This window comes from Microtus pennsylvanicus, chromosome 5, assembly GCF_037038515.1.
Source record: "Microtus pennsylvanicus isolate mMicPen1 chromosome 5, mMicPen1.hap1, whole genome shotgun sequence".
Lineage (NCBI taxonomy): Eukaryota > Metazoa > Chordata > Mammalia > Rodentia > Cricetidae > Microtus > Microtus pennsylvanicus.
In genome coordinates this window covers 61,956,858-61,984,282 of record NC_134583.1, presented here as the reverse complement: position 1 = coordinate 61,984,282, position 27,425 = coordinate 61,956,858, and the positions used below count along the sequence as shown (strand labels likewise).

At 47.4% G+C, this 27,425-nt stretch overlaps 1 protein-coding gene across 2 annotated transcripts in view; it reads right to left on the bottom strand.

Moving 5' to 3' along the window:
• The window catches only part of Vwa3a (von Willebrand factor A domain containing 3A), a 64,531-nt gene that overhangs the window by 18,412 nt on the left and 18,694 nt on the right, over nucleotides 1-27,425 (bottom strand). For both annotated transcript variants that reach the window (XM_075972074.1, XM_075972073.1), the window contains 15 exons: nucleotides 25,094-25,148; nucleotides 21,153-21,251; nucleotides 20,217-20,323; nucleotides 17,468-17,593; nucleotides 16,688-16,796; nucleotides 16,406-16,471; nucleotides 12,687-12,812; nucleotides 12,145-12,280; nucleotides 11,944-12,047; nucleotides 8,305-8,385; nucleotides 7,835-7,929; nucleotides 6,619-6,738; nucleotides 3,288-3,362; nucleotides 2,952-3,096; nucleotides 1,812-2,007 (listed from right to left, as the gene is read on the bottom strand). In XM_075972074.1, the coding sequence (XP_075828189.1) occupies nucleotides 1,812-2,007; nucleotides 2,952-3,096; nucleotides 3,288-3,362; nucleotides 6,619-6,738; nucleotides 7,835-7,929; nucleotides 8,305-8,385; nucleotides 11,944-12,047; nucleotides 12,145-12,280; nucleotides 12,687-12,812; nucleotides 16,406-16,471; nucleotides 16,688-16,796; nucleotides 17,468-17,593; nucleotides 20,217-20,323; nucleotides 21,153-21,251; nucleotides 25,094-25,148 (1,640 nt within the window). The remainder of the gene's footprint in view (nucleotides 1-1,811; nucleotides 2,008-2,951; nucleotides 3,097-3,287; nucleotides 3,363-6,618; nucleotides 6,739-7,834; nucleotides 7,930-8,304; nucleotides 8,386-11,943; nucleotides 12,048-12,144; nucleotides 12,281-12,686; nucleotides 12,813-16,405; nucleotides 16,472-16,687; nucleotides 16,797-17,467; nucleotides 17,594-20,216; nucleotides 20,324-21,152; nucleotides 21,252-25,093; nucleotides 25,149-27,425) is intronic.

Genomic DNA, 27,425 nt, shown 5'->3' with positions numbered 1-27,425 from the left:
ACCAGCCCCAACCTTGTATCATCCAGTGGTATGTTGTCACCAAGAGTGCAGCTGACCATGGGACTCAGTGTCCTGGCCCTAGCAGGACGGGCAAGCTAGGCTCAAAGGTTTTTGCTACTCTATGGAATGAGAAATAATGACCGACATGGTAACTATTTACAGTGACTAACATCTGCAGTGAACATATCAATGTCGCTCTTGAGCGGGACTCTAGTATCGGGCAAGTACACTGGGCATTAATGCTGACCTGTCTGGGTTCACCTTCTGTCCTTTGGGCTCTGCCTAAGCTACTCATCTGCTGAGCAGGGCAGATAGTCACCTGCTTCACGGGGCTGTGGTGAAGATCAAGCTATATAGTGTCCATAAGACGCTTAAGCTGTGCCTGGCATCTCATAGCTATTCCCTATTTGTATTATTAGTGATCGTTGCTGGGAATGTCAATGAGCCCAGCCAACAAGCTCACAGCAAAAAAGATCTGCAAACTGCTCTAGAGCTCCGACCCCAGGCATGTCCTGCCTCGAAGTCACTTCATCTGAGAGTCACAGAGTTTGGAAGGAATTAGTGTGTCCTAGGCTCAGTCCCTCCCACATTGTAAGGATTTTTCCATATGTATACCATCTAAGCCATCACTGATTTCATGTATTTTAATTTCATTTACTTTTTGTGCTTTAAGAGTACTTTAAAAATGAAAATTCATTACAGCCAACAAAGTCAGCATTTTTCTAAAATGTTAAAATGTGCATCTTAATTTTCATAACTATTACACAAACACACAGAGATAGAGATACATAGAGAGGGAGCATGGCCTTGCTCCATGCACCATGTACAGATATATTATGGGTTCCTTATGAATATACCACACTTTGGGAACTATAATTCTAAAGGATCTTTACAGTGTGTTCTAGATCTGATGTGTGTGTGTGTGTGTACTATAATTACCAACATGTGCTATACACATACACACACATAACACACACATATCAATGTGAGGCATCTTTCATGGGGCTTTATGCTTGCTAGGTAAACACTCTACCATTGAGGTCACCCTCAGTGAAATATATCCAACATAAACTTCACCATTTACTTTTGGGGGATTTGGGTATTGAACCTGGGCATACAAAGGACTAACCCGGCCACTGAGCTGCGCCATCTGTAGTTCAGTGGCACTAAGCGCATCCACACTATTGCACACCCAACATCACTGGTCATTTCCAGAACATTAGCTTAACACTTGAGGGTTGAGGATGGAACCCACGGCCTACAAATGCTAAGTGTGCCTTTGATCACGAAGCTATGTGTCTAGTCTCTCATTTCAATATACATTTTCATGTGTGTGTATGTATTCACACACACGTGCTTGCCATGTTAAGGTCATGAGATGTGTGCTAAGGTCAGAGACCCACTTGTGGGATTTGATTCTCTTCTTCCCACTGAAACATGTCCCTGGCCTCCTACTCTTAATTTTTAGGATTGTTCTACTATTTTACATGTATGAATGTTTTGCCTGCATGTGTGACTGTGTACCATATTAGTGATAGATACCTTGGAAGACCAGACAAAGGGATTGAATCCCCTGGAACTGGAGTCACATATGATATGAATTACCCTGTGGGTACTGGGACTCTAACTTGGGTCCTCTGGAAGATCAATCAGTGCTTTAACAGCTGAACCATCTCTCCGGCCGGCCCTCCTGATTTAATAAATGTGACTTTCATATGTTGTTTCTTGGGACTTTTTCAGTGTCAAAGGGAACCAGTGCTGAGACACCATCTGGAAAGAAAGAGGCAAGGGACTAGGGAACACCCACACACCTGTTTCCCCAAACCAGTGCAGGCGACCTCTGGCAGCCCGGGTGATCTCTTTGTAGGCAGCAGCTGTGTCAGTCCGGCTGGCATAGCAAGCAGGGGGCATGGTGTCCAGTAGTGGTTCTCCCACATAGAAGAGACAGACATTCAGCTGGAGGTCGCAACCGCCACAGGCCTCTGCCACATAGGTGCTGAGCAAGGACTGCGGGCAAGAGAGACAGGAAGTCCACACCCAAGGGCCAGGGAGCTGCTGATCTTCCAATAGTTTGGCTGGTCATCTTCCTCTAAAACAGCTGTTTCTGATTGTGGGGGGGGGGGGCTGTGTGTGTGTGTGTGTGTGTGTGTGTGTGGTGGGTATATATGTACGTGAGCACAGGTTTCCATGGAGGCCGGAAGAGGGTATTAGACTCTCTGGAGTTGGAATTGTAGACAGTTGTGTGCCACCCGACATGGGTGCCAGGAATTGAATTTGGCCTTCTACAAAAGTAGTAGATGCTCTTAACTACTGAGCCATCTTTCTAGCTCTCTGTCTTTTTTTTTTTCTGAGGCCTACTGTGTGCTTGGTCCAGTGCTGCGTACAGACGGAAAGACATGGGCCCGAGATACAATTCTTCTCATGTTTTTACAGGGTATGGTAGAGATTGGGGCCTGAACGCCTGATGATGCAGGTGGGGTCTAAGCAGCAGCACGGACAAGCTGGGAGCCTGTTAGTGGTGAGATTCTCATTCCCCGACTGAAACCTGCTGAGCCGGGCGGGAGCTGCGCTGTGACCGTCCCTAGGTTCTTGTCTGTGCTAAAGTGTGAGAAGAGGTAGTTTAGATACTTGTGCTGGGTTGAGAGGTGTGGCTCAGTGGCAGAATGATTGCCTAGCAAAAGGAGGGCCTGGAGTCTATACTTAACACTGCAGAAAGTTAGGAAGAAAGAAAGAAAGAAAGAAAGGAAGGAAGGAAGGAAGGAAGGAAGGAAGGAAGGAAGGAAGGAAGAAAGGAAGGAAGCAAAGAAGCAGAAGGCAGAGGCAGGTGGATCTCTGTAAATTTGAAGCCAGCCTGGTTTACATAAGCAAGTTCCAAGCCAGCCAGGGCACACAGGGAGACCCTGTCTTGACAACGAAAATGACAAGAGATGTCTAGGAGAGAGGCTACTCACCACATCTTGGTCAGGGACACCCCCTGTGAAGAGGTAGATGCCCTGAGATGCATGTTTGCCTTTATCCTTGAAGTCCACTTCTACGGCCTTCCGCAGGGCGCCAAGGACATTTCTGCTTCCTTGACATCGTAGACCCAGGACCCACCTGGGGAGGCAGGGACATAGGCCTTGAGGTCCCAAGGACAGAGAGAAGAAAGTTGTTTTCTGACATCTGCTCTTGGCTGCGGGAGGGTAGGGCTGCCGAGGGCTACATCCAGGTAGAGAGGGGGACAGGGAAGACAATGCCACAGGGCAGCTAAGGTACAGCAACAGGAAGGCTCTGCCTCCAACACCTACCGCCAGGCGCTCTGTAAGTTGTCGTGGCTCACGGGAACCAGCTCTGGCATCCAGCTCTCAACTGTGCTTCCAAACCTTTGAGGAAGCAAAGGGGGCTTGTTTCTAGGAGGTGCATCCATTCTGTGTGTCTGTTCTTTGGGCTTTACAGGCCTTTAGGGAGACGAAATTCTGGCAACAACCCCTCAAATGTTGGAATGTTGCTGGCCCAGGGTAGTCACTAAATTTTCCTGTTCCTCATAAACACATCAAAGCCAACTCCCTGTGGGACAGCGCCAGAGTTCTCAAGCAAGAACAGTGCAGGCCAGCTTTGGCTGCTGCCCTCTGATTCCTTCTGTGCAGGAACTTCCTTTTCCCCACAGGGAAAAATTCATTGTTTGTTTAAGACTCTTGGAGCCTGGCCCACCTCACAGCACTTTTCTGCTCAGGTTGAACTTTGGAGTTTTTCTATAAATATGCACGATCTCATTTTCTTTATAAGACAGAACTTAGGATTCCCAAGAGGAGAATTTATCCCTTTATGGATAACAATATACCTTTCTCTGGGTCGAGATGGATCTCTCATGCTGAACCCAGGCCTCCTCTGTGCCAGTCTTTTCTGGGAATCGCATAAAACTCCTCCTTAGTAGACACACGCCATGCCCTTTCCCATCACCCCATACAGCTGTGAGCCCTCCACTCTTTAGAACCTTGGGAAGCTACTCTGTCCCCCAGCAACTCCTCTCTCTTCCCTTTGACATGACGGACAGGCTCCCTGGGAAATGCACCACCACTGCTCCTGCCTCAGTCCATCGCCCTCACGCTTCCGCCTGGGAAGGCACTCTTGCCTTCTTCCTGCCACCTGCAGCCGCGTCTCTACGAGCCAGTTCACAAAACTTCTACGGCCCTTGGGTGCTGTGGGAGAATGCTCTTGCACCCTGTAAAGATTTGTCACTTGTATTGGTTTAATAAAATGCTGACTGACCAGTAGCCAGTCAGGAAGTAAAGGTGGGGCAACCAGACTAGGAGGATTCTGGGAAGAGGAAAGGCTCAGTCTGCAGTTGCCACTCAGATACAGAAGAAGCAAGATGAGGATGCTGTACTGAGAAAAGGCACCAAGCCATGTGGCCAGACATAGGTAAGAATTATGGGTTAATTTAAGTTATAAGAGTTAATTAATAATAAGCCTGGGCTAATAGGGCAAACAGTTTATAATTAATATAAGCCTCTGTGAGTTTCTTGGGGACTGAATGGCTGCGGGACCAGGTGGGACAGAAACTTGTGTCTACAAACGGCGCCCAAAAGTTTGGCAATGTACATCCACATAAAGCCTCAAAAACTTTAAAAAAAAAGTTTTTTTAGACCTATAAAAATGGGAGTCAACTGGAACTTCTTGGTAGCTGCATTTTTTCAGGTAGGCTCTGTTTGCCGGTGGCTAGCAGAGGCATGGCTCCTTTAAGAAAGCCTTTCTTAAGTGTTAGCAGCCAAAACTGTGCAACTCTTTAAGAGACCCTAACACTAAACACTTAAATGGTGTTTATGAACAGTTGGTGACATGCTTCTTGGTCCTGGGCCCAGCCAGAATGGGCTGAGCCTGCCTTCTACCCTTCACAGTCCATGGAACCTTCTACCTATTTATAGCAAAGGCTCACAGCACTCCTCTCTTCATAGGTCTTCCCTACTAGGCCTTAAGTTCCTTGACAGGCACTGTTTATACTCATTTCTGGATCCCAGTGCCAATATACTGCCTTGCACACAGCAGGCTCTCAATGAAACCTTGTAGACTTGATAGGTAGACTTAACAGATGAAAATACTGTATAAAATGTTTCTCCAAGGAAGGGAACAAGGGAGAGGGGAAGGAGGGATAAGAGAGGATAATAGGGCTGGGTATATAGAAATGTGTGTGTGTGTATGTGTATATATATATATATGTGTGTGTGTGTGTATGTGTATATATATATATATGTATAAAAAACAATGTCATAATACAGCCCATTATTTTTGTGTAATTGGTATGTGCTAATAAAAAAGAAAAATGTTGCCCTAAGCATTTCTTTTGATTTTTTTATTAGATTTTATTAAGGAATGATTAGACCCTAGCCTATTATTTAATACTATCTGCTGACTTAATAGACTGAGGATATACCCTATGAGCTCATGTTAGGCCTTCTCTAGTTAAAATTGTATGCAATTTTTTTTTTAAAAAGTGTATTTCCTGTTTTCAAAACAGGGTCTTGCTATGCAGCCATGGCCGACCTGGTATTTACTAGGCAGCCCAGGCTGGCCTCGAAATTGTAGCTCCCAAATGCCGTGATTATGGGCATGAACTACCGTACCTCACCTCTCAAATGCTGGGGTTACAGGTTTATGCTACCACACCTGACACATAGTATCCTATTTAAATTTAATAGCCTCTATATATGATATATAATTAGATATAACATATAGCATTTATTTGTTTTTGTTTTGTTTTTTGGTTTTTCGAGACAGGGTTTCTGTTTCTTTGTGTAGCCTTGACTGTCCTAAAGGTAGCTCTCTAGACCAGGCTGGCCTCGAACTCACAGAGATCCACCTGCCTCTGCCTCCCGGAGTGCTGGGATTAAAGGTGTGCACCACCACCACCTGAGACAGGGTCTGTCTGTGTAGTTTTGGCTGTTCTGGAACTCACTATGCAGACTAGGCAAGCCTCCAACTCACAGAGATTCTCTTGCCTCTGCCTCTCAAGTGCTGGAATTAAAGGCCACCATGATTGCACATGCAATTTCAAACTATATATATATATGTGTGTGTGTGTGTGTGTATAATTTGCAATTTTTAAAGTAACATGTAAAATATTACACATATAATTTTTAAAAATGAATGTATGTTTTAGAGACTACATATATAATTTTGAAATGACACATAACGTTTTAAAACTATAGCTAAGCTATATATAGCTTCAAATTTTGTATACTATTTATTTATAGATTAAAATTATAATTTAATTTAGAATTGGAGTAACAAGTATTTGTAGTGCTTGCTAGAACCAGGCTAAGATTAAGGCCAGGGCATGGCTGGGTCCCTCTTTGCTGTGTTTACTAGCTTAAAAGCCAAATGGGGCAATGGGCTGAATTACACCACCCTGGCTGATTAAATCATGTGTTTTGGGGCCACTTACCCTCTTTGCCCCAGTGGGATAGCCCTGCAGCCATTCAATTATTTAAGACTCCAAACAAGATCACCTGAATCAGATAAACCGATGGGCACCCTAGGGTGCTGGGCCCTCATAACATCGCCGTCTGCCCGAAGCCTCAGCCTGGTGGCGGCATCCACACAGCCTCTCCCCCCTCGCTCGTGGGGACTCCGGGGACTTACGCGATGATGTTGAAGTGGTCTTTGTTGGACATCTGCTCCTCCAGCAGTAGTCGCAGGGAGTGCTGGATATGAATAATGTACATGGAATTCGTCACCGAGACATCCAGCAGTATAGCAACCCTAAAGGGAAACACAAGCTTCAAGAGGCAACCTGAATCGCTCAGATAATGTTTGTTCCATTCCATTTTACTATTTAAAGATTTTTCCAGGGAGATTTTGCATGCCAGAATCATAGATGGCCAAGCGTCTCTGTGGGCCGAGCCCAACAGAAGTAGGCGTAGGATAGTAATCGAGGTGCACTGTGGGACCTTGTGCCTTTCTTCTGTGGTGAAATGTATGAAGGCGGTGGATTGCCTGTGGTGACATTCAAGTCACAAGGTCTCTCTTTCCGTTGGTGTGCCACGACAAAGTCTTTGCCAAACGATTCCTTATAGTCAATTATAAAGATTCAAATAAGGGCATATTGGGATGCCCCTCCTCCCCCATGTGATGCCCAATTCAGCATCTGCCATCTTTTCTGCCAATGGCATCCTCATCTCTTCTCGGGAACACTATCTCTATCAGTTCGTATGAGCTGGGTGGAGCTGGCACACACCATGCTTAAGGAGTGGGCATTTGACCCTGGGAATTGAGAATGTCATGTCTCCCTGGTTAGTCTGATGGCCCATGGATGCTCGAGCCCTGGAAATGCAAGAGTAGAAAGTGGTCCCACGGCTATAATTACGACCTGCAGGGAAAACCCTATCTGAAAACCAAGCCCACAGAGAGGAAGGCAGAGCTGGGGGATGCTTGACAAGACTGGTCCTCTGGATGCAGTCACACAGCTAGCAATCCTGGGCTAGAATTCTCAGTTACCTTCATGAGCCTGCTACCTTCCAAGCTCACTTTGAGCTTCAGTTGTGTGTGTGTGTGTGTGTGTGTGTGTGTGTGTGTGTATGTGTGTGTGGTGTGAATGCCAGGTCTTAACCATGTAACCCAGGCTAGCCTAGCATTCTTAACCCCCTTGCCTCAACCTCCCAGGAGCTGGGAACACAGGTGTGTACAACCACGCCCATCTCTCTGTTGCTTCTAACTGTATGGATCCTGAGTTACAATGATGATATTGGTGTGGATGACGATGGCTCTGAGGCTGCCCATAGGGAACCAGAAGCTGGAGAAACGCTGGGTCACACAGCAGACCCCAGGAGAACAAGAGCACACTTTGCAGGATAAATACCTCCTTTCGCAGACCGTTCCCCAGATTCTTCTGCTTCCCAGGGAGAGCCACTGCAGCCGCTGCTCGTACATCTGCACCGCTTTCCCGAGTTGCTTCTGGAAACACACGGGCTACCGTGAGTGAGTGTGCCAAGAGTGGCGATTAAAGCCCGGGGTCGTGAGGAGGGGACACACTCCAGATGACTTCTGGAAGTGGTACCCACAGGCAGTATAAATATTTTGCTAGGTCAGGGGCAAGTGCATCGTGACAGTCCATCACAAAACTAGGGAAGGAAAAGACTAAGTAGTTCCTTCAAATGTGGTACAGGCAGATATCGCCCCAAAGGCAGAGACTCTTGTTTGTGGCATCTATGTCCTGTAGAGGGAGGTGCCCATAGGACACACAGGGAAACTGGTCAATGGCTTGTTGTCTATATAGCCCATAGCACCTTCCTGCAACCCGTATTTTAATGGACTGGACCCATTACTGACCTGGTACTCGTAGAGGAAGGGTGGTTCCACATGGATATTCTTCACTGTCCCATCATGCCATTCAAATTGTACCATTGATTTCTGCACTCAGACATGGAGAGAAAATGGAGAACAGGTAAGCAGAGGCATCAATGGGAAATATTACATTTAAATTGGGCACTGGGCTCTCCGGCTCGTATGCATGAGAGAAACAGGTTCTGAGCCTATCCAAAGTCAGATTCCCTACCTACTCACACACATACTACCCCTTGGCCTTGTTCAGGAGAAGGGTCCCCTATGAGCCGTGCAAGCCAGGTGCCTTCTTGGGGGATCCTCTGTACACCAAAGCCACCAAGGCATGGTTCAAGAGTTGTGGCAATGCAGGTGAGAATCCGAGATATTAAAACCTACTGACACCTAGGAGTGGTGGTGACACATGCTTCCAATCCCAGCATTCAGGAGGCAGAGGCAGGCAGACAAAGCAAGTTCCAGGCTAGCCAGGCTATACAGTAAGATCCTGTCTCAAAAACCAAAAACAAACAAAGAAGCAAAAACCCATACCGGCTGTGGTTTCTTACATTTGGGAATCCAGACAGGCCTTACAGACACCCAATGCCTGTTGGTTATGCTGTTTGCTCATGTGTCTGTGGCTTCAGTCATTGAGGTAGTCATTTTGCACTGTTGGTATTGCCCACTTTCCACATCTCCCCTTTTCCTTTTGCCTTCATCTTTCCAATCACTCAGTCTCATTCTCATCTTTCTAGTCTCATCTCGCCTCATTCTTCTACTTGGCCATCTCTCCATCCTTTTTTGAATTTTTCTTTCATCCTTTTGTATTTTCTTTATTCCTTCCTGTTAATCTGCCTTCCTATTTTCCCTTCCATCTTTCCATCTGTTCCAATTTCCACCCAGCCACTTACATTCCTTCTCATTCATCAGCATTTTCATCCATCCATCCATCCATCCATCCATCCATCCACCCACCCACCCATCCATCCATCCATCCACCCACCCACCCATCCATCCACCCACCCACCCACTCACCCATCCATCCACCCACCCATCTATCCATTTATTCATCCACCCACTCATCCATCCATCCATCCATCCATCCATCCACCCACTGACCTATCCATCTACCCACCTACCTATCCATCCCTCATCCATCCACCCACCAACCCATCATCTATCCATCCATCTACCCACCCATCCATCCATCCACCCACCCACCCACCCACCAACCCATCCACCCACCCACCCACCAACCCATCCATCCACCCACCCACCCACCCACTCATCCATCCATCTATCCATCCACCCACCCACCCACCCACTCATCCATCCATCCACCCACCCACCCACCCATCCATCCATCCATCCATCCACCCACTGACCTATCCATCCACCCACCCTCCCACCCACCCACCTACCCACCAATCCATCCATCCATCCATCCATCCATCCATCCATCCATCCACCCACTGACCTATCCATCTACCCACCCACCTATCCATCCATCATCCATCCACCCACCCACCCATTATCTATCCATCCATCTACCCATCCATCCATCCATCCATCAATCCATCCACTCACCATCTGCCCATATATCTATCTGTTCATCCTGCTATCCAGTCATCTATTCATTCATCCATCCATATATATTTCCATTTATTCATCATTATTTCCATTTGGCAATTAATCTACCCATTTGTCCATCCATCTATTCAGCTTTTTATCTATTCATCCATCTAACCGTCCACTTTTCTATGAATATATTCATCAATATTTCATCCATCCAAATACACATCATTCTTGTCTTTCTTTCCAACTTACCTTTCATCTGCCTGTCACTCAGCAATCCAGGGAGCATTCATTGACTATACTTGTACCAGACCTGGGGCCACTGAGTCAGAGAAGAGTCTTTTCAATGGTTCATAATATGTAGGACTCTTTTACATGGGGCTGAAAACCAGACTCAGGTCTTCCATGCTTGCAAAGCAAACATTCTATAGACAGCTATTGTCCCAGTCCCCATTTTCAGATCTTTGAAAATCAACAGTTATGGTAGATTTCTTGGTTTGCTTATTTATACTTTGATTCTGGGTGTCAAATCCAGGGCCTCATGCATGTTGAATATACTCCGTCCTTAAGCTGCATCTCCAGCCTCATCACTCTAGGTTTTACAAGGAGTCCCGGAGGGAAAACCTGAGTCCCACCTAGGCCCTCACACCCATGCTATTCCTTAAGCTTCCACTGTTCAATTATAATGTAAGACGGGAGGTAGAGTAAGGGAGCACTCCTGCAGGGGGCTGGAGAGAATCCAAATATAACATAAGATATGGGAAGCAGTGTAGGGGAGCACTCCTGCAGAGGGCTAGAGAGAATCCAAATATAACATAAGAGATGGGAAGTAGTGTAGGGAGCACTCCTGCAGGGGGCTGGAGAGAATCCAAATATAACATAAGAGATGGGAAGTAGTGTAGGGAGCACTCCTGCAGGGGGCTGGAGAGAATCCAAATATAACATAGGGCTAGAGAGAATCCAAATATAACATAAGTGACGGGAAGCAGTGTAGGGGAGCACTCCTGCAGGGGGCTGGAGAGAATCCAAATATAACATAAGTGACGGGAAGCAGTGTAGGGGAGCACTCCTGCAGGGGGCTGGAGAGAATCCAAATATAACATAAGAGATAGGAAGTAGTGTAGGGGAGCACTCCTGCAGAGGGCTGGAGAGAATCCAAATATAACATAAGATATGGGAAGTAGTGTAGGGAGCACTCCTGCAGGGGGCTGGAGAGAATCCAAATATAACATAAGAGATAGGAAGTAGTGTAGGGGAGCACTCCTGCAGGGGGCTGGAGAGAATCCAAATATAACATAAGTGATGGGAAGTAGTGTAGGGGAGCACTCCTGCAGGGGGCTGGAGAGAATCCAAATATAACATAAGAGATGGGAAGTAGTGTAGGGGAGCACTCCTGCAGGGGGCTGGAGAGAATCCAAATATAACATAAGTGACGGGAAGTAGCATAAGGGAGCACTCCGCAGAGGGCTGGAGAGAATCCGAATATAACATAAGAGATGGGAAGTAGTGTAGGGGAGCACTCCTGCAGGGGGCTGAAGAGAATCCAAATATAACATAAGAGATGGGAAGTAGTGTAGGGGAGCACTCCTGCAGGGGGCTGGAGAGAATCCAAATATAACATAAGTGATGGGAAGTAGTGTAGGGGAGCACTCCTGCAGGGGGCTGGAGAGAATCCAAATATAACATAAGTGATGGGAAGTAGTGTAGGGGAGCACTCCTGCAGGGGGCTGGAGAGAATCCAAATATAACATAAGTGACGGGAAGTAGCATAAGGGAGCACTCCGCAGAGGGCTGGAGAGAATCCAAATATAACATAAGAGATGGGAAATAGTGTAGGGAGCACTCCTGCAGGGGGCTGGAGAGAATCCAAATATAACATAAGAGATGGGAAGTAGTGTAGGGGAGCACTCCTGCAGGGGGCTGGAGAGAATCCAAATATAACATAAGTGACGGGAAGTAGTGTAGGGGAGCACTCCTGCAGGGGGCTGGAGAGAATCCAAATATAACATAAGTGACGGGAAGTAGCATAAGGGAGCACTCCGCAGAGGGCTGGAGAGAAGCCTGACCTGAAATTACCTCATGGATAGTAGCTGATACTGTTTTCTGGAGAATGGGCACAAATTCTTCCACAGGACTGAAGGTGTTGGGTGCCAGAATCTGATAAAGGTTTAACTTCTTGGCTGAAAAACACGTTAGCTGTGAGGCATTGCCTGGGAGGCCTTGAAGGGTCCGAGCCTGGTCAGCCTCCTGGCTCCGCCCTCTCTGGGGATTTGGTACCTTTTAGGCCATTGATCTTCAGCCATTCTGCAGAAGTCTTGTCCAAGTCTGGGAACTTGATGGCGAGAGGAGCTTCATGACTCGGGGGTTTAGGCAAGAGGCTTATGAATGGTCCTTTGGCAATCTCTGTAGAGATCTACGTGCAATTTAAAAGCTCTCCTTACACAATCACGCTTCGGTGCTCAGATCATTCACGCACACCTCTCCCCCACCCCTGCCCATGTGGAGGTTTTTAAAACATTCGCAGGTGGCTTGAAGGCTCTGAGGAGCTTCTGAATTTTCAGGGGACAGGAAAAGGCCCCCAGAAACCTGTTTCTCTTCCGTGTGTTCACCCCTCCCCCTCACCCAAGGTCCAAGATGACAAGCTATCTGTCCACAGGCTCAGATCACAAGGTTTCTGGAAACTCAAGTGACAAATTCACCATGCCACTGAGGAAGCACAGATTTAGGGTGCACAAATGAGACCCCAAGTGGTTAACGCATAGCGAATGTGTCAGCAACAGAAAGGCAAGCCCAGACAGCAACAGTGGAGTACCACCTACCTCCTTGATCATGCAGGTCAGCTCCTCACACGGGCTCTTGTGACACAGGGCTTGCACCTGGCTGAGGAGGTCTCGAGCCTTCTGGGTTTCTGCTCGGAGCGCATCCACGTCCCTGCTGGTATAGAGCTGGGGTGATGGAAGCAATGAGTTATTCAGAAGGCACAGGATGACGGGAGTTGTCAGTGTAGGAAAAGGCAAGCTTCCAAGTCAATTCCCAAGGCTGAGGGGCTAGGGTAATAGACTGAGGTCCATATACCAGACAGGACCCACCAATGTATTTGTCCCATGTATACAGTATTAACTTGCAGAATTCTAACTTTACAAAGGAACATTTTAAGCCAGATGTGGTGCACCCTCTTTGTGTGTGTGTGTGTGTGTGTGTGTGTGGTTTTCAAGACAGGGTTTCTTTGTGTAACAGTTCTAGCTGTCCTGGATTTAGCTCTTGTAGACCAGGCTGGCCTCGAACTCACTTGCCTCTGCCTTTCGAGTGCTAGGATTAAAGGTGTGTGCCATCACCGCCCGGCTATAGTGCACACATTTAATCCCAGTACTTGGAAGACAACAGTCAAGACTACATAGAAAGATCCTGTCTCCAAAAAAAAAGGAACATTTTACATCTTCTGGGATGACAAGGATGATATTAAGAGCAATTTTTAAAAATTGCTATAGCAAGATGTTTCAGTGGGGAAAAGGGCTTGCTGTACAAGCCTGAATTCGATCCCTGGAATTCACTTAAATGTGAAAGGAAAGAATTAACTCTACAGTGTTGTCTTCTGACCCTCACATACATGCCTTGGTATATGAGCACCTCCAACATATGTGTGCACATACACACACTAATAATAATTTTAAAATAATATTGGTGGGAAAGTGGGGAATTAGAACACTTGTGTCGTGCTGGTGAGAATGTGGGATGGTGTAGCTGTTGTGGTTTCTCAAAAAAAAAAAACCCATAGATTCCAAGTGTGTAGATGAACATCTGTAATTTCAGCACTTGGGAGGCAGAGGCAAGGAGATTGCTAAGTTCAAGGCCTGCCTGGGCTATATAGTAAGACTGTCTTTAAAAAACTACAAAGAGCTGTATCTGGTGGTATATGCCTGCAATTAGGAGCCAGAATCAGGAGGATGGCTATGAGTTTGAGGCTAGCCTGCACTATAGTGTGAGAACGCGTCTTTTAAAGTTTTATTTTATTTTATGTATATAGGTGTTTTGCCTGTATGTATGTCTGTGCACCACATCTGTGCCTGGTGATGTTGGCAGGCAGAATAGGGTATCAGATCCTCTGGAACTGGAGGTGCAGACAGTGATGAGCTGCCCAGGTCCTCTGGAAAAGCAGTTAGTGCTCTTAACCACCGAGCCATGCATTTAGTTTTAGATCTTGTCTTAAAAAACAAACAAACAAACAAAAACCAAACAACAAGAACCAAATGAATAAAAACAAAAAACACATCATCAATAACAAAGTCAAGCCTGGAGTTACCATGGACCCAGCAGTTTTACTTTAGCTCTGTGCTGGATCACTCAACACGGGAACTTGGGTCCTGTTCCTGCTTTCAGAGCAGCAGCATTTACAGAAGCCAAAAAGTGTAAAGCCCAATGTCCATCCTTACTCTAGACAATGGAATGTCACCTGTCCGTGAAAGTGAAGTATGACAATGGCTACAGCACGCCATGCTAAGTGAGAGAAGCCAGATACAAAAGGTGTATGCTTCCATTTGGGGGAAATGCTCACAACAGACACGTCCACAGAGACAGGAAGCAGCTGAGGACTGCCAGAGAGCGGGTAGGGGAAGTGACTAAGGGATACTCATGGGTGCAGCTTCCAGTTTTTCCTCTACATCTATTATCCCTCTATCTACCACCTATCTATCTGTCTATCTATCTATCTATCTATCTATCTATCTATCTATCTATCTATCTATCTATCTATCCATCTATCTATGTATCTATCTATCTATCTATCCATCCATCCATCTATCCATCCATCTATCACCCATCATCTGACTGTGTGGATACACACACACACACACACACACGAGTACCATAGCTCATGTGTGGAGGGCAGAGGACAACCTGTTGGAGTTAGTTCTTTCCTTCTATGTTGGTCCTGGGAGATGGGATGTAGGTCATTAGGTTTGGTGACAAGTGCCTTGTAAAAGCAGTAACGAGCCATCCCACTGGCTCGTTTTTCCTTTGAGAACAAGTCTCATGAAGCCCAGGCTGGTCTCAAGCTCTCAACATAGCCAAGGAACTCTTGATCTCTTACCTTCACCTCCTGAGTGCTGGGATTGTAGAAGCCAGATTTTAAGATCTCTCTCTCTCCTCTCTTCTCTCTCTCCTCTCTCTCTTCCCCCTCTCTCTCCTCTCCTCTCTCTCCTCTCCTCTCCTCTCCTCTCCTCTCCTCTCCTCTCCTCTCCTCTCCTCTCCTCTCCTCTCCTCTCCTCTCCCCTCCCTTCCTCTTTTCTCTCTCCCTCTTCCTCTCCCTCTCTCCTCTATATAGCTCCAACTGTTCTGGAGCAGACTGGCCTCGAACTCACAGAGATCCTCCTGCCTTTGCTTCCAAGTGAGTGCTGGGATTAAAGGCTTGCGCCACCATGCCAAACAAGATAAACTTTTCTTCCAGTTACTGTTTTCATTCATTTCCTTTTCCTAGCCCCTAGATGTCTGTGGCATCTACAATCAGAGTTGGGACAGTGAAATAGCAAAATGGACTGTTGCTTGACTTTGATTCTTTTTTAATTTTTTTAATGGTTTATTTAACTTTATTTTATGTGCATTGGTGTGAAGGTGTCAGACTCCCTGCAACTGGATCTTCAGACAGTTGTGAGCTGCCGTGTGAGTGCTGAGAATTGAACCCAGGTCCTTTGGAAGGACAGTCAGTGCTCTCAACCACTGAGCCATCTCTCCAGCCCTTGACCTTGATTCTTCAACATGAAAGCTAGACTTTGTGACCCCTAAATGAGGTTGAAAAATCTGGGAGACAACTTGTGTGGGGCAAACATTCCTTCACTTGGTGCCCTGGGTAGCTATTGGCAGGCGTGGCTGTTGACTGATGGTTACATTCCTTTTGTTTTATTCTGAGACAGGGTCTCACTATGTAGCTGGCCTAGAACTTGAGATCTTCCTAATTCTCTACAACTACACCGGCATGACTGGTACGAAGCCCCATACCCCCTAGACTGAATCCTCCATCAGCCAAGGGGAGCCGCCCGCTGGGACTGTGTTAACTATGACCTCCTCTGACAACACAGAGTAGGTGGTGCTCAGCTGTTACCAGGGACAAGGACACCAATGAGTGGACTGCTAAGGAATGGAGCCCCCCTTCTGCCTTTCTGAGTCTCTCCCATTAGCAGGGGCTTATTTAGGGAAGACGTTTGGAGCCACTGTCTCAGTCTGGAGGCTCTGGTGGGAGTTGAAACGAGCCTGGGCTGCATTCACATTTATAGAAAGCGATGGAGGATTCTGCTGAACAGGCTTACAACTGCTCCTAGATTCACAAGTGTTGCCAGCTCATCAGACAAGCTACCGACAGCTTACGACAGCTTGTCCTTGTTCTTTCCACATTTTCACCGTCATGTGATTTACCTGTGTGAAGTCACTGAGCCCGGAGAGCCAGCAAGATGATGCAGGGGGAGCAAGCATGTGGCAGAGTCTGTCCTGGCCAGATCTCCAGGTACAGCCCCGGGGGGTAGGTACAGCCGGTCTACAGAAGGCTTACCTCGGATTCTGGGCTGTAGCAGTGGTAGGAACCCCCAAGTGCATCCATGAGGTTCTTCAGAACAGCCTGGGGGATGGTGACAGAATCAGCCCTGGTGAGGCCACACCGATGTGCTAACAAACCCTTCCTAGTCTGAGCTTTCAGACTCTCCCACACTTCCTGTTTGCCAATGGGAGAAGCGGATACAGCGTGGGTGCCCCCCTCATGCACAGTCTCCAAGGCCAGCCCAGGTCACTAGTGCCAACTGTAAAAGGGGAGCTTTGGAGAAGTTCAGGTACTTACAGAGGGCATGTGATCATCGCATTTGTAGGTGGTGACATGAATGATGAGGTCCCGCCCTATGGTGGACTGCTGGATGTAGTCAGACAGGACTTCAGAAGGCTGATCTGGACTGGGGAGCAGATGGAAAAGGAGGCATGGGCACTCCTGAAACTAGGCTGTGAACAGCCCGGATCAAAATGGTAATTCCCAGAGAACATCTCATTGTGTGTGTGTGTGTGTGTGTGTGTGTGTGTGTATTTCTATGTGCAAGTGTTCTTGTATGTGATTGTACACACATGTATGTGTGCATGAGGAGGCCAGAACTCCATTTCTTTTGTCTTCCATCACTATTCTCTATATTATTTTTGAGCTAGGGTTTCTCACCGAACCTGGGACTCATCGATTGGCTAGTCGGGCTAATCAGTAAGCGCCAGGTGCCCCTGTCTCCACCTCCCCAGGGCTAACGTTACAGGCATACAATGCTTTTTATGTGGGTGCTGGAGATCTGAACGTAGGTCCTCATGCTTGCAGGCACTTTACTGACTGAGCAACCTACGCACCCCCTCTACTCATTCTTGACCGATTACCAGGGTCACCTGGGTTAAGATGCGGAGCTAGGTGGATAGCAGCCCTAGCCAGCCCTGGCTGCCCTGCCACAAGTATACACAGGTAACCTAGGAAGAGAAGTATTCTAAGTGTGCATGAAGTATCACACTCAGTGATGCTTTTTCTCAGTCACGGCTTGGGTCATCAACTTCCTTCATGGAGTCTATTATCTGCTTAGTAAGGAAAGAGACCTACCAGTTTCTCAAAATGGCCACCAGAGAATTCAGCTCCTTGTGAACAAAGACTTTCTTCAAGGCTTGTAGCAGGTTGCTGCTTCCCTCAGGCTGCAGCTTCTTTACCCAGAGCTTGAGTTCCTGGAGGCTGGAAGGAGACACAGCAACCTAACTATAGTCATGTGCATCTTAATGGTTTTCCAAGTGAAGGACTCTAGCCCACTTGAGCATGTGGTTCTGGCAGGCCTTACCCTTCCTGAAGCTAGCCCCCAAGATCCGTTCTCTTATTTGTCCACTTTCTCCCCCTGAGCTGACGACCAAGGTCCAGAAATCAAAGTATTGAAGTTCAGCAATCAAAAGCCCCCTTTGGCTCACCTAATTAACATGCCCAATTAAAGTTAATCCTACACAGGGTTTCCCATTTTACCTTATAAACTGCCACTTTCCCATGTGCATGTCTGTTTCCTCTCTATTCAGAATTCTCTATTATTAAATAATATAATTCTCTATTATTTGTCCCACTGGGGTAAATTTTCTGTCTGCCTCTCCATTGCCCCCTTTCTCCCCTCTCTCTTATTCCCTTCTGCTTCTTCCTCTTCTTCTATCGACTGTCTTTGTCTCTTATCCCTGCTCTTTGTCCCTCTGGAGCAAATAAATCTCCTTTGTGTTGAGAATTTGGTGTTGGGAGTCCTGACCTTTTCCTTTTGCCGAGGTTCCCTTTGACTTGGTGATAGCCTTTGAGATCCTATGCTTGGATACTAGACCAGCACCTATTCTAAGAAATGTCTCTGGGTGACTTTGCCGTCCTGTGATGTCACTGAATATACTTAAGCAGACTTAGATAGCATAGCCTACCACATACCTGAGCTGTATGGGGTATACACGTGGTATAGCCTATTGCTTCCAGAGTCTTGGTGCACTGAACTGCCAGCGGCCATTACCATTTAATACAGCAGATGGCATTAATATTCAGGTGTCAGCCCACCAGAAGCTCAACTCTCTGACAGGAATGTCTCGTCCAAGCAAGGCTTACGGCAATATAGACTCCAGAAGGTCTTTTGCTCATGTTGTGCCTTCATATTGTTGCCGCTACATGCTCTTCTCTTGTTTCTGATAGGTTATATTTATATGTGGGGAGTCCCCTACTATCTGTACTGTAGTGCGTTTATCACATGATTTAATCCTGATCTACTGGGCATTTTTATTTGTGGATTGTCAAGAAGGTGACTCCTTCTTAAGCTGTATTATCTAGTTGATATTAAAAATGTTAGCTGATACAGAGTTTTGATGATTAAAAATGGACACAAAGAAATGCTACCCATGTCAGGGGTTATATATTCCCATTAAAAGCTGTCTTGGATTACAGTTTAGCCTGACGTTAGGAAAACAGCTGTATTTCTCCAGCTGCCCATATTTCTGCTGTTGGAACTCATTGTTGTGTGCTCCCCTACCTGCTGTGGTTTGGGGGTTTTCATCTTAAACATTCAGGGAAGTGTTAGGGACAGAGCTCAATGGGTAGTGTTTGCCCTGCATATATGCAGCCGTCAGCATGTATGCAGCCATCAGCATGTACGCAGCCACCAGCATGCACGCAGCCACCAGCATGCACGCAGCCACCAGCATGCACGCAGACACCAGCATGCACGCAGACACCAGCATGCACGCAGCCACCAGCATGCACGCAGCCGTCAGCATGCACGCAGCCATCAGCATGCACGCAGCCATCAGCATGTGTGCAGCCACCAGCATGCATGCAGCCACCAGCATGCGTGCAGCCACCAGCATGCGTGCAGCCATCAGCATGCGTGCAGCCACCAGCATGTGTGCAGCCATCAGCACGTATGCAGCCATCAGCATATGTGTAGCCATCAGCATGCATGCAGCCATCAGCATGCGTGCAGCCACCAGCATGTATGCAGCCATCAGCATGTATGCAGCCATCAGCATGTGTGTAGCCATCAGCATGTGTGTAGCCATCAGCATATGTGTAGCCATCAGCATGTATGCAGCCATCAGCATGTATGCAGCCATCAGCATGTGTGTAGCCATCAGCATGTATGCAGCCATCAGCATGTATGCAGCCATCAGCATGTGTGCAGCCATCAGCATGTATGCAGCCACCAGCATGTGTGCAGCCACCAGCATGCATGCAGCCATCAGCATGTGTGTAGCCATCAGCATGTGTGTAGCCATCAGCATATGTGTAGCCATCAGCATGTATGCAGCCACCAGCATGTATGCAGCCATCAGCATGTGTGTAGCCATCAGCATGTATGCAGCCATCAGCATGTATGCAGCCATCAGCATGTGTGCAGCCATCAGCATGTATGCAGCCACCAGCATGTATGTAGCCATCAGCATGTGTGCAGCCATCAGCATGTGTGCAGCCATCAGCATGTGTGTAGCCATCAGCATGTGTGTAGCCATCAGCATGTATGCAGCCATCAGCATGTGTGTAGCCATCAGCATGTGTGTAGCCATCAGCATGTATGCAGCCATCAGCATGTATGCAGCCATCAGCATGTATGCAGCCATCAGCAAGTATGCAGCCATGGCCTCCATCCCCAGCATCTCATAAACCAGGTGCACATTTATGACCCTAGCACTCAGGAGGTGGAAGCGAGAAGATCAGAAGTTCCAGGCCATCCTCAGCAGTGTAGCAAGCTTGAGGCCCTAATTCAAGTGAATGAACAAACCAACACAAACAAATCAACATTCCACTGGATGGAGAAGTGAACATCCTGGTGGAGAACTGGCAGTCAGTCACTCACGTGGAGGTGCTGACTTCCACAGGGTCCGGCCAGAGGGTTTTGGTGGTGACACCGAAGGACAGGACATACAACTTTTCCTTGAGGCTCAGCTGCTCGTCAATGAGACTCTGTGAACAAAAGGAGACGGGTTGTTCACAGAGCCAGGGTTCTGTGGACCCTGGCTACACGGCTACATCTTCTAGTATAGGCTGCCCTCATGGGTGGGAAGTTGCGCTGTGCTAACCAGTGCTGAATGAGGATGGCTGTCCCACATGCGGCCCCTCAAGGCTCTGCTCAACCTCCATAAATTACAAGCTGTTGCTAATGCAGTTGGTGCCTATCCCAGTCTATAAGCATTTCCATGGAGAGATGCCCTTCCACATAGCCTCACATGTCCGAGCTACATGTAGTCCTAGGGGTTCATCCTATGGCAGCTATGTGAGGTGGCCAGATTGTCCTCCCCACTTGCTTTACAGAGGGAGATAACGGGGTCATAGCCTGGAAGGGGTGGAGGGAGCTGGGATCTGGCTCTGTGTTTATGTTTTGAAGATGTCCAAAGAAGCCAGCATAGCTTCAGCATCTGGAAAAGGCCGGGAGCCCAGTGCTGTGTGGTTCTATGCTGCAACCATCCCCAGACAGATGAACGAGGACGGAACAGACTCCAGTCTACATCCTGTCTTGAGGGAACTTGGGCTTTTACATGGGTGGGGTGTCTATCTGGGAGGCTCTGTTGTGGGGAGAATACTAGAAGTTCACACTGTAAGTGAAAATGAGTCTGTAGGGAGGTTTCACAGAATTCAACACATTTCCTTCCCTGGAGGTGATAATTGAGTGAGGAGCTGTTCTTCAGGAATGGCCCTGGTTTGCATTTGCTATAAACACAGTGAGGTTGTGCAGCGGGCGGGGAGGGTGGAGAAGTGGGAGGCTGGGGAGGTGCCCCTCATGCAGGGGACTCACTGTGAGGTCATTTTCGAATTCTTCTGTCTGTGCGTCACTGCTGACCTGGGACGCACCGATGAGGAGTCCCACTCTTGCTCCCTTGATGAGGCCAAATGCCTAAAACCAAAGAGGAAATGTGCAAACAGCCCAGCCCTGCACTTTTGAGGCAGAAGTGTGAACAACACTTTCACTGCAACAGAAAGAGGTGGCAAGGTGGGAGCCCCATTCTACCAGAGAAAAAGCAAGACCAGAGGTCCTGCCAGGCTCCAGGTGCTGTCTGCTCTGGTTGGTGGTAGCCAACTCTTTCTAAGTGCCTCCTCCTGAAGCTATTGTCCAGACTCACACAATAACACACATTGCTACATCAGTCTCATACAATAACACACATTGCTTTACATCAGTCTCATACAATAACACACATTGTTACATCAGCTTCATAAATAACACATTGTTACATCAGCTTCAAACAATAACATTATAACATCAGCCTCACACAATAACACACATTGTAACATCAGCCTCATACAATAACAAGCATTGTTACAGAAAATTTATGGGAAAACACGCTTTGGTGGATGCAATGCCTGATGTTTAATGCTATCAGGTTGTTTTACCTAATTCCTTTCTGTTCTTATTTATGTTTTGTCTTCTCTGTGAAAGACAGACTCCTGAAGCTCAACGGCAACCATAGTACTTCCTATGGTGCCAGAAGAGTGCATCAGATCCCACTATAGATGGCTGTGGGCCACCGTGTGGTTGCTGGGACTCAAACTCAGGACCTCTGGAAGAGCAGCCAGTGCTCTTAACTGCTGTGCCATCTATCCAGCCCGTTACACCGATTTTTAAGTTGGTATGCTGGCTGGTTTTTATGTCAGCTTGACATAGAGTCTTCCGAGATGAGGGAGCCTCAACTGAGAAAATGTCTCCATAAGATCTGGCTGAAGGAAAGCCTGTAGGGCATTTTTTAAACAAGTGATTGATGTGGAAGGGCTCACTGTGAGCCATGCCACCCCTGGGCTGGTGATCCTCAGTACTATAAAAGAGCAGGCAGGACAAACCACGAGGAGCAAGCTAGTAGGCTGCAGTCCACCATGGTCTTTGCATCAGCTCCTGCCTCCAGGTTCCTGCTCTGAGTTCCCTCCACAATAGACAGTGATGTGTAAGGTTTTAGTCACAGTGATGCACCACCCAACTCTTAACTCAACCTACATCAGGGCTCTTGGGCTTTGGCACGGTGGATGTTTGAGGCTGGATGCTCAAACTTGCTCTGCTGTGGCAAGCTGACCCGAACATCTCAGAGTGTTTATAACAGTATCTTGGGTATTTCTAAACTAGATATCAGGAGCACCTCCACAGCACCAGCTGTGACAACCGAAAGTGTCTTCAGGCCTTGTCAAATGGCACCTGTGACAGCAAACTCACCACTACACACACAGCAGTTGAAAATCACTGTTCTACACCCACTCCATATATTTTTTGTTTTTTATTTTTAAGATTTATTTATCATATATACAGTGTTCTACATGCATGTATGCATGCAGGCCAGAAGAGGGCACCAGATCTCATTATGGGTGGTTGTGAGTTACCATGTGGTTGTTGGGAATTGAACTCAGGACCTCTGGAAGAGCAGGCAGTGCTCTTACCCCCTGAGCCATCTCTCTAGACTCCTATTTTCCTCCTTCTTTCCTTCCTTCCTTCCTTCCTTCCTTCCTTCCTTCCTTCCTTCCCTCCTTCCTTCATAGAGCTGAAGACTGAAACCAGGACCTTGTGCGTATTAGGCAAGTATTCTACTACTGGGCCAAATCCCCAACCCTGAACTCATGAGTCTTATGTTTCTCATCCAAATGTCTGTGATTACACCTAGGGCTATCACCAAGATCTCTCTTGGACCTTCAGACATGTGCCACTGAGCCCTGCTCTCCACTCCATCTGGATAGCTGGTGAAACTCTCTCACTTCTAGGGTCCCAGGCAAGGCCCCCTGATGCCCCACCCCCCAAACCTGTTTGATGTCATTGGTTAAATAAAAAGAAACTGCTTGGCCCTCATTGGTTAGAAGATAGGTGGGAGGAGTAAACAGAACAGAAGGCTGGGAGGAAGAGGAAGTGAGCTCAGACTCCACAGCTCTCCTCTCAGGAGCAGACGCCTCAGAGAGACGCCATGCTCCCAGCTCCCAGGCAGGCGCACGCGATGAAGCTCCGACCCAGGATGGACATAGGCTAGAATCTTCCCGGTTAGCGCACCTAGGGGCGCTACACAGATGATTAGAAATGGGCTAAATTAATATGTGAGAATTAGCCTAGAAGAGGCTAGATAGAAATGGGCCAAGCAGTGATTAAATGAATACAGTTTGTGTGTTGTTATTTTGGGCATAAGCTAGCCAGGCAGCCCGGGTGCTGGGGATGCAGCCCCGCCGCCCTTATTACTACACCTGTTCCTCCCTTAGCCTTTCACAGTTCAGTCAATAGCATTCAGCACTGGCCTAGGCACCCACAAATCTCGCCTGCTCAACTATTTCCTGAATCTATTTCATTCCGTCTATGGCAGCACCTAACTCTAAGGCACCATGGTTTTCACCTTGCCAGTCCTGTGTTCCTTTCTGGGCATCCAGCCTAGATAGCAGCAGCCAGGCTGCTCCTTGGAAGCGTGTCTTCCTGACTAGCCTCACCTCCAGTCTCCACATTGCTTCTTCTAGCCTGAGACTGCCCTGCTTGTTGCTTCTGGAATGGTACCTGATATTTATCTCTTAAATATTCATTGTATTCTTGATTCACCTGATATCGATCCATAAGTATTCCCATATGGTACTTATGATCCAAATGAAGGTCGGGTTTCCCCAGGGCATTGCCAGCCTCATGGAAACAGAAGTTAAAAGTTGGAGCTCCATCTCTTCTCTTTAAAATGTAAGGAGGGGGCTGGAGAGAAGGCTCTGCTGTTCAGGGCACTAGCTGCTCTTCCAGAGGACCCGAGTTTCATTTCCAGCACCCACAGGGTGGCTCACAATGGTCAATCACTCCAGTTCTAGTGGACCTGATGCCCTGGCCTCCATGGGTACCAGGCACACATCTGGTGCACAGATATGTTTACAGGAAAAACTTCCATATACAGAAAATAAAATAATTATTTTTTAAAAACCTGTAAAAAATAAAGTGTAGAAAAGGGCCGGAGGAAATGACTCAGCTGTCTAAGAGAGCTTTCTGCTCTTTGCAAGGACTGGTGCTTAGCTGCTAGTACCCAAGCCACATCGGCTCACAATTCTCTGTAACCTTTACTCCAGGGGGTCCAACACCTTTGAGGGCTGAGCGCGCGCGTGCGCGCGCACACACACACACACACAGAATCTTTTAAATGTACAAACGCTATCATAAGAGTTTGAAAACACTATCAAAATTGTAGGATTTTCTCCATAAAAGTAACTGTAAGTGCATCTGAGGAGCCCAGCGGTACCAGACAGTTTCCTTTTTCTAGGAAAGTCAGAAAACAGGCCCCAAAGTAAACTAGGAAGATTTTGAACTCTGGACAATTAAGGTGAGAACTTTGGAGCAGACCTGCTGGGGGCTCCACACGGCTAGCTTGCAAGCCTGCTTTAGCCCCGTGCCCCCAGATGCACGTACACTCTTTCCCATCTGAGAGCCCACTCTGCCTTTCCATGTATTGCCACCTGTCTTCTCAGTCCACGATGTCTGGAAGCGCTAAACTCGCTCCTCTCAGACCTCCTTGTTTGCCCCGCCCTCCCGCCACTGTTTCCCCAGTCAAGAGTACTAGCCTCAGGCCTAGCCAACTGGCATACTTCATCCTTTGAATACGAGGAACATAATTGTGTCTGTGGATTCCATGCTTGCGGGCTAGGAAGTCTTTGTTTTAGTGGAAGCCAACTTTAGTTGCATCGTCTGCAGGGCAAAGGGCTCTCCCCAAGCAGCCGGGCTGAGGATGCCGCGAGGAGCCCCACGCGTGCCATTACCTTCTTGCTGTTTTCTGTGAGCCACCGCATCCTCTGCTGATAGAGCTCAATAGTCCTGGGGGAGACACCGGAGAGACTCATCACCAGACATTGTCACGCACAGGGGAAAGGGGCTAGGATTTTGCAAGTTCTGGTTACCTAAATTTTTAATTAAAACTTTCTCTTTTATTTTATTTTTTATTTTTTTTGAGACAGAGTTTCACAGTATAACCCTGGCTTGCCTAGAACTTGCTATGTAGATCAGGCTGGCTTCAAATTCACTGAATGTGGTCTGCCTCTGACTCCCTGCTGCTGGGTTTTACCGCTGTGCACCACCGTGCCTGGCCTTTTCCACATCTCTGAGGGAGAACCTTATTCTGCAGCCCAGGTTGGTCTCAGACTCTCTCTTTTATTGTTTTTTAATTCTAAAAAGTAATTAATTACTTTGTGTGTACGCATGTTGGGGGAGAGGAGAGGAGGAGGAGGAGGGAGGGAGGGAGGGAGGGAAGGAGGGAGGAAAAGTCTGTGTTCTGGGGCAAATGTGTTAGTGGGAGGAGTCAGCTTCCCACCACCACCTTCTGGAGTCCAGGAATTCGGCTCAACAACCCAGGCCTGTACAGCAGCCTTTACACATGGAGCCTTCTCACCGGTCCAATCTCAGACACTGGTCCAACCTCAGGCTCTCGATCTTTTGCCTCAGCCTCCCAACTCTGGAATTAGAGGCATGAGCTACCTCTTTGACTGATTTTTAATATTTTTTTTCTTTTTTGAGACAGGGTTTCTCTGTGTAGCTTTGGAGTCTGTCCTGGAACTCGCTCTGTACACCATGCTGGACCTGAATTCACAGAGATCCGCCTGTCTCTGCCTCTTGAGTGTTTGGATTAAAGGCGTGCGCCACTCCTGCCTGGCGGAATTTTTAATTTTTAAGGTCTTGTGGAGAACGTAAGGCAAACATAATAGAGAGCTAAAGGTATGTGTTTGCCAGGGCACCATTCTGCGGTGGCGGTGCGTGGAGTAGGGACAGGGGCATCTGTGCAGGGACCAGGGCTTGGCTGCAGCTCCCCTATGAAGCGAGGCAGGGTACTAATGACTATGGGTGAGCTGCTGGGACACACGCCTGGGAGGATGGGGGCAGTGCTCTCGTGCGGAAGGTGGAGGGACAAGCCTGGTCTTACTCAGATATGAGTCTTTAAAAAATTTGTGTGTGTGTGTGTGTGTGTTTTCGGGTGTTTTCCCTGGATGAGTCCACACCATGTGTATGCCTGGTGCCCAAGGAAGAGAGAAGTGGAAGATGGTATGAGACCTTCTGGACCTGGGGTTATGGGCATCTGTGAGCATTTGTGAGATCACTGGGATTCAAACTCAGGACCTCTGCAAGGGCAACAAGGGCTCTTAGCCACTGAGCCTTCTCTCGGACTCCTCAGATATGAGTCTTATAGAAGACATGGTTCCAAGTCTCCTGGGGACTGACCACAGGGACAATGGCAGGGAGCAGCCATTTCTTGGATTGATTAACAGAATATCAGTTTCTAAAAAGAAGCCAAGAGGATGTACTGCCCACTGTGCCTACAGCAAAGCAAACACTGCCTTGATGGGGTGGATACCAGCAGGTGACAGGTGCTCACGGGAAGGCCTCAGTCACTGAATCTTACTGAGCTGCCTCACGGACGGCAGCTGGGAGAGAAGAGCATGGGAGGCCGGAAGAAGATTAATGGGTATGAATTCATGAGGCTGGAGCAGCAGGCAGAATCATGATGGAGCCATGAGTGTGAACATATGGCTAAGACACAGAGCCTCACACTGAGACATGCTTGTGTTTAAGACTTTGCTTTGCCATTTATGGACTCTGAGCTTTGGAAGGTGTAGCAGCCTTACCGAATCCCAAAGGTTCATCATCTTCTACATAAAGATAATCCCAGGAGTCTGTCCAAGTCAATGTGCCAAACACCTGATTAGCTAAGCAGATTTGACTATTCCTTAAGGATGTTGGTCTTTCTTTGTCAGGATGGTGACTGGTACATTACCTGTGCTCTAGTGGGTGGCCCCACACATATGCACATACGGACAGAACTAACTGGACTTAGTGACATAGCCAAAGGAAGAAGAGGAGGGGCTATGATATGAAGTTGGGAGGGGTGTTAGGGGAAGAATCTGGGAGGAAATGAAGGGTAGATATGACCATATTTAATGGCATAATGTATTAAATTATCAAAGAACAAATTAAAAACAAAATGTTGGATTTATAATTCAAAACAACAGAGCTAAATATCATAGAACTTTACATATTTGCAGAGACACATACTGTAATCTAGTAACTTGGGAGACTGAGGCAGGAGGATCTCAAGTTGACAAC